The 12,257-nt window shown below is 41.1% G+C and overlaps 1 protein-coding gene across 14 annotated transcripts in view; it reads right to left on the reverse strand.

The window, feature by feature from the left end:
• Positions 1 to 12,257, reverse strand: part of arvcfb (ARVCF delta catenin family member b) — a 156,904-nt gene that overhangs the window by 62,862 nt on the left and 81,785 nt on the right. Inside the window, exon 1 of one of the 14 annotated variants that reach the window (XM_069182180.1) lies at positions 7,376 to 7,399. The exons of the other annotated variants lie outside the window; for them this stretch is intronic. Coding sequence (XP_069038281.1) covers positions 7,376 to 7,378 — 3 coding nt within the window. The 5' untranslated portion in view covers positions 7,379 to 7,399. Of the gene's footprint in view, positions 1 to 7,375; positions 7,400 to 12,257 lie in introns of those variants that run through there. 14 annotated transcript variants of the gene reach the window in all.

The raw sequence follows: 12,257 nt of genomic DNA on the forward strand, positions 1-12,257 counted from the left end.
AATACAGAAGCGAGCAGATGTTCCACAAATCATAAGGTTTATCTGTCTGGCATACATGAGTGCAGATCTCAGTTTTCTTTATCCAAAAATTTCTGGAAAGTGTGGATGGAAACCGTTTTCCCCAACAAGAGTTCTGGCACAATAATTAAATGAGCTGAGCCGATTCGGATTTAAACATGGTCATTTAGTTTCTGATAAAAATAAATGGACACGATCTTCTAGTGACGTGGTAAACAAAGCAAAACCCACCACAAAATTATTGTTTCATTTTCATAACCCCTTGCATTAGAGTACAACTTCTATAAAAGGAAAAATGAAATGAATGTAAAACAGTGTTGCTTTAAAATCCTGCAGCTTTTGAGCTGCACTGATTAGACTGACAGAAGCTCCTGAGTATATACTGTATAATGACAGCCGAACAAGACTTTAATATCAAAACCTATTTAATATAAAAAAAGATTTCCATTGCATTTTGTAAGACTTAAATTCCTCAGATCAAGCTGGGTCAAGAGAAATCAAGTTATTTTGGTTGGTTCAAGAGACGTTGGGTCAAGAGAAATAAAAAAAAGTGAACTCCCTGCGGAGGGGAGAAACAGGAGGAAAAAGGAATTCACTGCCGGTTGGAGATTAGCCACTGCCGAGACACATGAAACAACTCCCTTTCGATTCTATGTTTTTCGGGGACCTTCAAAAAGATTTTGTTTCAGCCCCAGGGAGAAGGAAGTTCAAGTCCAAATCGCACACTGTGGTGCTGCCAGCGGCGCAGTCTGGAAGGATACCCTGCGATGGTTTTGTCAGGTTCTTGTGAGCTCTGTGTAAGGACTCTGCCAGTTCCAGAGGGGTTGAGCAACATGCACTAAACTTCCAGAGACCTCTGTTAGTACATTACTGCAAACAACAACAGTTAAGCCTTCTCTAAAGCCTAGGGATTTCTGATTTCATGAAACTGCCACTTTCGGGAATCTCTGCAGCAATGCCATTCATTTGATCACAAGGAAGTGGATCAGACGTGCCCTTTTTTCCAGACTAAACATCAAATGCCATAACCCTTTCAAATCATATACAGGACTGCAAAAAAAGACAAGGTGCTTCAATAACACACTTTACAGATAGTGTATGAAAGTCATCACATCTAATTAAACTCCAGTGTGATTTCAAGGCTGAGCACATGAAAGTAAGCAAAAAAAAATATACAATGCATGCTTTCTCTAGCTTTTCTCACAGATAAACTTGGACTTTCTGTTACAGAAACCAAAGTAGATTTACAACTAACTTTCAACTCTAAAAAGACATACTGCCTACTGGAAAGATTCTTGCTCAATGACCAGCTACTGCAAGGACTGAACTATCCATCAAGACCTTAGGGTTAAACCTCAGCCAGATTTGTTTTAGGCTTTCTTTGGGGGAAACAAGTGCTTCTGTACATTTCAAGAATGCAACTCTTGTCAATACACAGGGGGACAGCAGACTTCTCAGTTTATTAAACCGCCTGGCGTGACACTGAGCCCCTTATTCAGACTGCTTGACTGCTGCAAAAGTATTTGCATTGCAATGTGTGCTATTTGGACACAAGACATTAGAGGTTACTGGGGCTGAGACTCACAGAGAGGGTCCTCCCATATCAAAGCATCAAGAATGTTGTTAGTGCCTCATAAAAACGGAAAGGCATCACCTTTAGCTTGACCACCATCAATAAAACCGCAGAAACATATAAAATCCGTGCGCCCCATGGTGAGAGTGAATGCAGGGCTTTGTGGTTTGTGGAGCAAGAAACTTCAACTGCAACCGACAACTATTTACTGTTTTACGGCATTCAATCTCATGTGCTATTGAACACTTAAACACCCGCCATGAGAATTCTGGGACATGAAGCCCATGAGCATCAACAGGAAAGCCCAGAGGAACTCAGCAAGGCTGCTTAAATTACTATAGACTTCTCTCCCTGTCTGGAGGAAAGGCATATTTGTCATTAAACCGTGACCCTGAGCATTCAGATTTCACCCTATGAAGCATGAAGTAATCGATCGTGACAATGCTTACTGAAGATAGTAATAGTAATTTACAACCTGAAGATTCTAGACGTTTCTGCAAAAAAAAGTTTAAACAATGCAGTGTAAACACAAGGCTTTGTCTGGAAAAGCCTGTGAGAATCTGTGAAGAGGCTGTTTCACTGCTCAGGTCCCTTCTTAACCAGAAGACGACTACAATTTTTTATTCATCTTTCTCTTCCAGAGAACTAAACCGACCTGTTTCTATTATTGCTAAATGAATACAGAGTTAAACTGACTAATGTATCAATCTGGATTCCAGGCAGCAGTGGCTGACTAGGAAGAAGAAACAACTCTGCATTTTAGTGGGAATTAATATTTGATTAATCTGGAATTACTGCCAAATTGATATTAAGAATTTTAATAATAGATTATTCACACACAAAAAAGCACACTAGACTAATCATTGTATGCTTTGTAAGCATTTTTTAATTAACACTAATACTTATTTACTATGGATGGGAACAAATTAAAAGAGGGACAGGGAACAAATTAAAACCACCAGACAGATACAAAACTAAAAACTTTCTTGAAAAAAAGATTAAATCTACATTATCTCTGCATCCTTAAAAAAAAAACAGTCCTTTCGTCTCTTTTTCAAGAACAAGATTACATTGGACTTCAAGTGACGTGTACAATACAGTCACGTTACTAATATTGAACCTTATCTCCAACAAAGAGCCATGTACATGGCAACACAGATAAGCACCCTGATCCCTATAATGTATTCCGGGCTGCAGGCAAGTCCTGCGTCTCACACGCTGTTCATATTTGCACCTCCCTTGTTCTCCTGCTCTATAGGTGGCACATGTGTGTACATGTGTGTGGGGGTAAATGAAATATGACCAATCACCAAGGGATGTCTGACTCCTTGCAGAGCAGCCTGTTGCTGCTTCTCCAGTTTTTCAAACCTTGCTGTGCAACCTAAAAAGCAACAAAGCCGAGCTCACAGTTACGGAGAAACATGGCTCTAGACAGAAAGAGCAATCCCAGCTAAAATGGACAACTGGCTGCATCCCTTTACAAGAGAACAGCTTAATGTAAGAGCTGTCCAGCAGCCCCCATTTGGACATCAGTCTTCATTAGCACTACAGAGACAAGGACACAGCACTGCCTCTGTGAGGCATAAACAGAGGAAACACATCTGACATCAAAACCAGGCACAGGAGAATGTCCAGGTTCAAAGGCACAGACCGCTGTTCTCTCTACATCCAGAAAAGCACAGTGGGGACATTTTCTTTCCACCTTTATTTTCTACCATCAACCTATTACAGCTTTTAATCCACACAATATCTCTTTGCAACTCAACCCACACTGACCTTAGACTCCCACCTTATTCCACAGCAGTCTTGTTGTACCAGGGGGCGGTTCCCACCACAAGAACATCTGGCACTGCTGACTGCTGCTTTAATCCTCAGCTGAGCCACACAAACTCGCTTTCTGACAGTGGGCGCTACAGCTCCTTAAAAAGATATGGAACTCCTGCTACCCCTCCACACGGCCTTGAAGCTACTGAAGAGCTGAAAGAATAATTGAAGCATACAGAGATACCTAGCACAGGGAAAGAAACTGCTTATGTGTAAGCTTCTGATCAATAAATCTTTTTATCTGGGCTGGCTGAAGTAAATTCATTTAATCATTTCCTCTTTCTCTCAGTGTTTAAATTGCTGGCCTTCTCTCTTCCTGACTGACCAATCTACATTGTCTACATGTATGCTGGGGGACCTAGAGTTTTCATGATCGTGTAATATGCAGCTAATTCCCTATTCTCGTCACGCACAGGAAGGGCATATGTGATGGAAATGCATATACATCTGGATGTATCAACTCCTAAATGATTAAGAAAGCAAAGCAACAGTTTATTCAAGAGAACGAGACAGCTACAGTACTTCCACTACCCTTTCCTTAAAATAGAATATCATGTAAGAGGAGTACAGTGCTGCCAGTTGGTACACTAATTCACTGGCATGAAACAGCAATCAGCTGCAGTGAGTTCTGAAACAGTCCGAAATAGATCCCCTGCCAGGATATCACACAGAAAGGCCGCTCAGATGGGAAGGGAAAGGTTCCCAATTAGCAGCACTAATCAAATCTGTGCACTAATCACAGTTCCTCCCAGACGGTGACGGCCTCCTTCACTCACAGGAACGGAAATGTGCAACTTCTCCGGCAAACACTGAGTAACAAGGTACACCGATGAGATAAACAAGCAAGGCTGGAGTTCTGGCGGACAGAAATCAAATCCAGACAGGTCTAGGGGAAAACTGTGAGGCACGGCAGCAGAAAGACAAGTCCCACAAGATATCTTTAGTCTTTAAAGAGTCCGAAGGGTTGTTTAAAAAAAATGAAAATTAAGTACAAAATAAAACAATACAGCAGTGCTGTCTATCATGCTTTCTGTGCTGGTTTTCTTCATTAATCAGTAAGACTTGGAACAAAAATAACTTTCTGGACTACTGCAGATAATGAAGAAAAACAGTTTTCAAACTTTCACTTGAAGTTTGGGTGTGTGTACGCACAAACTTTTTTCACTTTGTGCCAGAAATTACAAAAATATATCCTAGCTGCCCAAATTTTCAAGTAATTTCCCAGTTATGGGACACTGCAGGAGTTCAAAAATGCAAAAAATGGAATAATGAAGATGGGGGACAAAATTACTGTACCAGCTGCTGCCAAAAATGTACTCCAGTATGACCGCACTTACGTCTAATGGGATGAAAAGCTAGCTAGTGAGTGCTCAGTACCTGAAGCAATACAGTACATAAATACAAACCACACAACAACACAGTTGACTCAATCAAAAACACAACAGGGATTTGAAAATAAACCATTCTAATGTTCAGGCCTGTAAGCCCATTAAGACAAAACAAAGAGGGATTCAGTTAAAAAGTCACTCAACAGATACCTTGGCGACGTTCAAGAGAAGGGTCTGTGAGCAAGAGGTTCAATACCCAGGATACTGCAGTATTCCACCATCTCACTAAGCCTCACCCCGAGTAACCTCCTGAAGCCTTCAGCTGCTACTGTAGAGCACAGGCTAGCGGTCAGTGACTCAGTGACTCAGTGACCACTGATCCCCACCCGTCTGAGAGGTGCTGCTGTTAAAAGACTGATTCTATTTGTGGAATCTGTGATGCACACCTAAATGGTTTTACACCTATGAATCTGGTAAAGGAGTGTGCAAAGGCATCCTTGTTGTATCCCGAAGGAGCTGTTCCTCAAGTTTCTTGTGTAGTCCAGCACAAAGCCCTCTATGAAGGGACAGTCAGGGAACCTTTCTCCTGTAGCTCACAGGCGAAAAACTTTCTCCCTTCTCACAACCTTCACATCCCAACGCCACTGAACAACAGGCTACTGCATGTGGATAATGTGTTGCTGCGTAGTTTTCAACACAGCAATTCCCCATTTTTAGTTGCCATTTAAATAAAAGCATTTCTCTTAAAAGCTTCAGGAATCCTTCAGTCCTGTGAGACCTCTTAAGCTTTTAGTGCAATTACACAAAGCATCTGTTTGCCTCAGGCCCAAGCCTGGAAAACCTACACACTTCTTAACAATCTCCAATCCAACACAGCTCTGCTACCTTTCTAGACACAAAAGAGCTGCTGATGTTTGGATCTGAAATGCTGCATGTTGAATTAATTTTACCAACTGGTAGTTGGTTCCTAACTGCCTCTTGCTATAGTACATTAAGCATTGACACACAGTATAAGATGTTGTTCAACCAAAACAATTTAATCAAAACTATGAGAGTAACTTTGATGAAGAATCTGGAAGCTAACACTTACATCTGCAATGACAGAAAGACTGAAGAATCCACTACCTAAGTCTAGCATTGTACTCATGTAGCAGGAAAATGGAAAAACCGTAGTACAGCAATAGCACAAAATAAGAGTGTTTGCCTTGGAAAAAAATCCCTCCCCACAAAGTTAATTGTACATTCTATAAAACTGCATTTTGTTTCCAAATGTCAAGGTTAACATTTCAGTCTCTACAGACATTCATCAGACATCTCGCAATACATTGGCTCCTTTGTTGAATTTTCATGTCCTGGTTAATATTTTATATCAGACGCCTATTGTGGACTGTAGTTCTAGGACCTCTGAATAAACTGTTCATTGGAGGAGGGGGATGAGCACCGATTCTGTACCAGAGATGATCAGGGCTGGGCCCGAGGGAACTGGCGGGGTAAATTATTTATTCTTTGGTAAAAAAAGACAACCAACAATCAATGAATGTATGGAGGAAACGACACAAAAAGAAACACATTAAAAAAAATTCAAACCGCTGGAATGTCCTAAATACTCATTTCCATTCAGTGAAATGACCCATTCCAGAACACTTATCCTTGAACTGTTGAACACAATCCTATCCAAATCCCTCAGACTGCATTCCTTCTGGCGGAGAAGAGGACTAACCTAGAAACCGCTGACTTTGACCCTGAACTGGTTGTTTACTCATTGCTGGAACTTTCTCGACCGTATAATCTAAGGACAACGGAGAATCCAAACCCTCCCACAATACGAGGGCTGGGAGAGAGCCAGCTGAGCAACAGTGAGCAGGGAAAAAAAATGTGCTGCTTTTTTAAGGAAAAAATAGTAAAAATCAGTCAGACATACTGTACCGTGTGATTTTGTAAGACGGTAGGGGGAAAAAAAATTGAACAATGCCGTTTCGGTTACAAGAAATAGACTATCCCACAAAGTTTCCAGGTTTGAAATGGACAGCTGGCCACAAAAGATCTTAGAACATTCCTTAAAACAATTATTGGAATAAAGACAATCCCAATCCTAACTGATGTTACTTTATAAAGCTACAGATTATAATGTTACATGTCCAAAAGATGAAGCAATTTCTTGCCCTGTTTCACAAAGAAAGCCTGAGTAGCTGCATACAAATGACTTCGGACAACACAATGGAAGGCTGATTTTAATGCGCGTTTAAGTGAAGTCTCGTCAAAGAGTCACACGATGCGTTGCTAGCAGATAAGCCATAAAAAAAAGCAGAAGATTGACAAGTACAAGGAGGAACGGTCAGGCAAATTTCAGCCTCTGATCTTCAGAAACGAAGTTTTCTACCGGCAGTGGCTCAACTGTCATCCACGTGTGCTGCAGACACAGGAGTCACAGCGGAAACAAGATCCTAAAATCAGGTCTTACTCACCACCAGTCCAAGACACCGTCTCAGTCAAACTGCTGAATTTTTTTGCTTAAACTTGCTTTCCATGTTTACGGGGCAATTGCCTTACACTGCAGCTACAAATTCCAGATCATTAGATGAGCTCGGAAAACATGCCCGCATTTGTTTTTAACAAGGCCAACAATTCCTACCATCTTGTCGAGATTAATGAACACCCAAGTGAAATTCCTGTCCCATATGGTGCCAAGGTGCTCCCCCTTTTCAATCGGTGAGGCACGTGTGCCGACATCTGAGCAGTTTTTCAGCACCTGTACTGGATAACATCAAGCTCCGAGCCTTCCAAAGTGAGGACCACCCCTCTCAAAGGTGACCCCCAGTGTAATAACCTGAGAGTTTTGCATCACTTCAGCCTTTCCAGATTTACTGCACAAGCTTAAACGCCTTTCAGAAAGGAAGCCTTTCCATGCAGTTGTGCATCAATTTCTCCACCGCGAGTTCCCAGAGGCCCCCAGAAGGGTAGCACAACCCAACAAATCATTTTCCTCATTTCTCATCCTTTGCCAAGCCTTGTTTTTCTTGTCCCCCCTCTTCCACAATACTTTCACACACCCAAGATTTTTACGCTTGGAAAGCCAGCTCATACCAAAAGAATGCCCTTGAAGTACACAATTTCTTAGCGTGAGGAAGTAGCCCAACCCCTGCAATTCGATAACTGTCCTCTTGCACCCTTTTAATTGTCAAAGTGGTGGGTGGTTCTCCCCTTCGTAAGAACGTTGATCCAGCCGCTGAAATTTGAAATTTATGTCCGCGTTTTTGCCTTGGGTCACCTGCATTTGAGGCAGAGGTTTCTGAGGGAAATCGGTACGGCAAGGCCAACAGAGTTCGGCAGCTGTTCTGTCGCTCTTTCACACAAACAAACAACTGAAGTCTGATGTCAGGATTGCTATCACAGGCATACAGTAGACAAATTCATCTTGGTAAGTGTTTTAAATGCTAACCTGCCACATGTAATCTCTTGCTTGGTGTCATGACAAGGCACGTCTTGCTTGACAGTGCTGTGGAAACCAGCGTGCTCTACAGTCAAGAGCCTACAAAGTTCTGAGGATCAAAATTCAGCTTGAAGTTCAAGGCTATCAAACATAAAACACTTCTCTTTTATTGCACCTTCCCCTGCCTCCTGTAAAGCTGCTTAAAGATACAGTACAATTCCACATCAGTGATATCGGTTTAATTTCAGCCGTGATTAGCCAACCTACTGGGACAAAAGTTGTATAAAATGAAAGGAGACTGAGTAAACAACCCTGATACACCATTGACAAAGACTGACAATGAAATTAATATTCCTGAAGTGGTTAAAATGGCTCTTCATTGGAGTGTAATTTGTCAAACTTACCCTTCATTAGTTCATTTCTGGTCTAATATTATTCAGATTTATGTTTTCTTCTTGAATGATGCAGTATTTTTCCAGTCTGTTCCTTTAATTACAGTTTCTCATTCAGTGCAGTAGGAATGGAAAAAAAAAATCTAACAATATTATGGTCACTTATTTTAGTATCTGTGAAGAGAGAGTACCACAAGTGGGTTCTTGAATATTTATTAGCCAGTGCTTATAATACTTACAAAACAAATGAATCATCAGTTTCTTACTAAATAAATCATTCAGTTTTAATACTTTAGTAAACAGTATTTTCCTGTCTGCTCTGTTGTACTGAATAGCACCTCGTGGCTCTTTTGAACTCTGGAAATTTCAGGGATAAAAAAATAACATTGTAAGCAGATGGGAAGTAAAAAACATGAAGCACTTGGTCTCTGAAATTCAACAACAAAACTGGAAACTACTTTTCCCGATTTCTGGGGAAGACAACTTAGGGTTACATTGAAAACTTGGGGGCATTGGGGTTGCTTTTGAACCTTTCTCAATATACAGTGATTTATCTTACAGATACAGACATTTTATATTAAGATTAAATCATTTCTTCGATTCATGGTGCAATATTTCAGGCCTTTGTTAGGAAACACCAAACCCTCTAGAGCATCCCTAAGAGCTCTCTTGTTAACTTTGTTTTTACACTTAGCAATCAGTCGTTGATACCAGGTCAATTTAATCTGCTGCAGTCCCCCAAACTATACACTATGGGCTACTGTGCTCCTCCCTGTATGCTCCGTCCATTGTGGAACAGCTACTCAGACAAGCAGCTTCAACAGAAGCCTTTCTCTAAAAGCAAGCCTATCAACTTCCACTACTATAAACTAATTTCCTTTTTCTTTCTTAGTCATTTTTAAGTTCCTTGACTTCTGCTTTAGCCTTTAAGCGGGGAACATGGAAAGGTGCAATATAAATGAAATGTATTATTATTACCATGTTTGCCATAACAGGTTCTGCAAGTAAACCCAGGTTTACTTCTTAGATAATGGAATGATGGTGCATGTAGGTAAGATATGTCGTGGATGAGGAGGGCATGCTTCCAATTGCTTTTAGATTTTTAAAGATAGGCCTAATGATAATTCGAACTTTAATGTTTTCCAACACTTATCTGACGAAACAATCAGCAATATTGTGGTTTAATATAGTGAGATCCACACTACTGCTGCCACTGGGTTTAAACCAGGGTTCCTTCTGATTAACAAGGTACCTTAGGTTTCATTTAATTTTTAAATGTACTGCATAGGGGTTATGTGAATGTCTTTCAAGAGATCTTTCAGAAGCAGGAAAATACAGGATGACGACCATTTATTTTCTAATGTCATGCACAGCCAGGCCCCATCAAATTTCCTTAGAAATGACCAAAACTACAAATTGTATGCAAATAAGACCGAGAACTTACTGTAGCCACACAGTATCTTCGGAATCATTCTGAAAGCATCCCAAATTTAACGATCCATGGTCACAACGTATTTCAGATGGCTTCAATGCAACCCCTTCGAAAAATACTAGCTGACCCACTTTAAGCACTTATAGGCCACAAGCTACAGCACAGTATATGGTTTTTATTTTACTGCAGCACTGCTGTAGAAAGATCTGAGGCTGCCCCTCCACACACTCAGCTGCTGGCTCATTAAAACAAACGGCAGCTTAAAATACAAGGAGCGCACCTCCCTGATAAAGTCACTTACAAACCTCTGGCTGGAACACAAGATGGGAAAAAATCTCATTGTGAATTTACAACACTTGCTGCAGAGAGACAGAATATTGCAGTGACAAACAATCAAGAGCTAAACTGAGCACTCTCCATTTAATTAGGGAGTGAGATCATAACAAAATTGGAATTGGCTCGTTTTTTTTTTTATTCTCGGCGCATCTTGAGGCGAGTGATAAGATACAGTACGAAAGAATGCATGAGTTGCTTACAGATTTAATCAGAAAGAGTGCTTGCCTTTGCAAAAATACATCTCTGAACAGCTTTGCTGTCACAAAGACACAAAGATAGAAAACATACGGATAAACTAAATTACTACATCAAAACTTACAGAAATAGTTTCCCACAGCAGGGTTTAAGCTCTGGTTCTGACGTTTGGAAAGCCTCATGGAGTTATAGCCCTACATGACAAAATGCTTCCCTCTGTGCTGGCACTGTTTGACAGACTGGCTGGCTCAGAACTAGTGCAAGGACTGCAGAGACTGAACAGCATCTTCAGCTTCTTTCTCAAAGGGCTACACTGATCTGTGAGACAGGGGAATAAGGGCATGACTTCTCTTTTGGGAGCATTCGCTTGAATTCTGCACTGTGCTGTAAACACACTTTGAAGACCAGAGAGCTTTCTTCCTCCAGTCAAGTGCAGCACCACCTTTAATGTAATACCCCCTGATCTTAGAATCTTCGGATCTACATTTTTACACCCATGATAGAGTGTTTTTATTCACCTGTTGTCAAAGGACCTGGCATGAGAAAATGGTTTTAAATAAAGGCTTGATTTAGTCACTCTTCTTAACTCTCAAGGCAGGCTGTTGTGCGTGCAGAACATGTATATGCATGAATTCAATTACCTTGAGATAAGCAACTCATTCAAATGTAATTCAGCTCAAAAGCAATTTTTCATGGGGCCAATCGACAGAGTCAAAAGGATAAAACAACATTCATGGGGAGAACCAAAGACAGCTGCGTGTTCTAGCTGGACAACCAATGAATAGATCAATCAAACAATATAACTAGTCAATAAAAAGTTGTGGCTTGGCAGAGCTCTCTCATTTTAATTTTCCTAAGCAGCCTTTGCTGCAGCATGGTAGTAGCTCTCACTGTCTCCTTCTGCAACTCATTCTGTTTTCATGAGAATGAATTGCAGAGGGATGTTTTTGAGATTTCAAAGTCTAAAACATTCCCAAAACATAGTTCTCATCACAATCAGACCATCAGTGGATCTGCATTTCTCATTCCCCTCTAAAGTGTATGGGGTTCTACATTAAACTACAGGCTCTGATCTAAGGGACTAGGCACTGTTCTTCATCTTTCTGGCACAGACTGTCAGAAAGGCAGGAGAGCCTTTTCACCATAAGGCCTAATGTTAACAAAACGAAACGGCCAGGAACTGTTCAACAGGAAGAAAAAGTGCGTGTGCACGCCCGTCGTGGAAGTTACAAAGACCTGAGGGCTTTTCTGGTTTGGGAAGAGGAATTGGTGTCATAAATCCGGGTGTCAATTCATAAGCAAAGAGCCTGGATTGCAATGGGACAGCAAGTGAAAATAATTCAGCACATACTGGGATAAATAGAAGGATATCTAACTGGCACTGCAGTGGGGAGATGCAGCCTTAGTGACTTGTTCTCAGGAAAAGTATTAATGCAGACTAAACTCATTCAGCTCGTCCTCGTACAGTAAGTGACCTGCCCTGCAACAGTACTTTCATGTGAGCCCCTGGGACTTTCATTAGCATAAAGAGCAAGAGGACTGTTGGAGAAGCTTAAATGACTCCCCCCCCCCCAACCCCATTACATTTGATGGTACCGAAACCATTTAACACAAAACCTGTGTCCTACAGAATAAGGGCAAATGCCTCTAATGGAGAATAAACGTCCTTCGGCACCAATCAAGGAGACGGCTTGGCTTCATTCAACTGAAAATAGAAGGAAGTGACTGA

This window comes from Lepisosteus oculatus, chromosome 22, assembly GCF_040954835.1.
Source record: "Lepisosteus oculatus isolate fLepOcu1 chromosome 22, fLepOcu1.hap2, whole genome shotgun sequence".
Taxonomy (NCBI): Eukaryota; Metazoa; Chordata; class Actinopteri; order Semionotiformes; family Lepisosteidae; genus Lepisosteus; species Lepisosteus oculatus.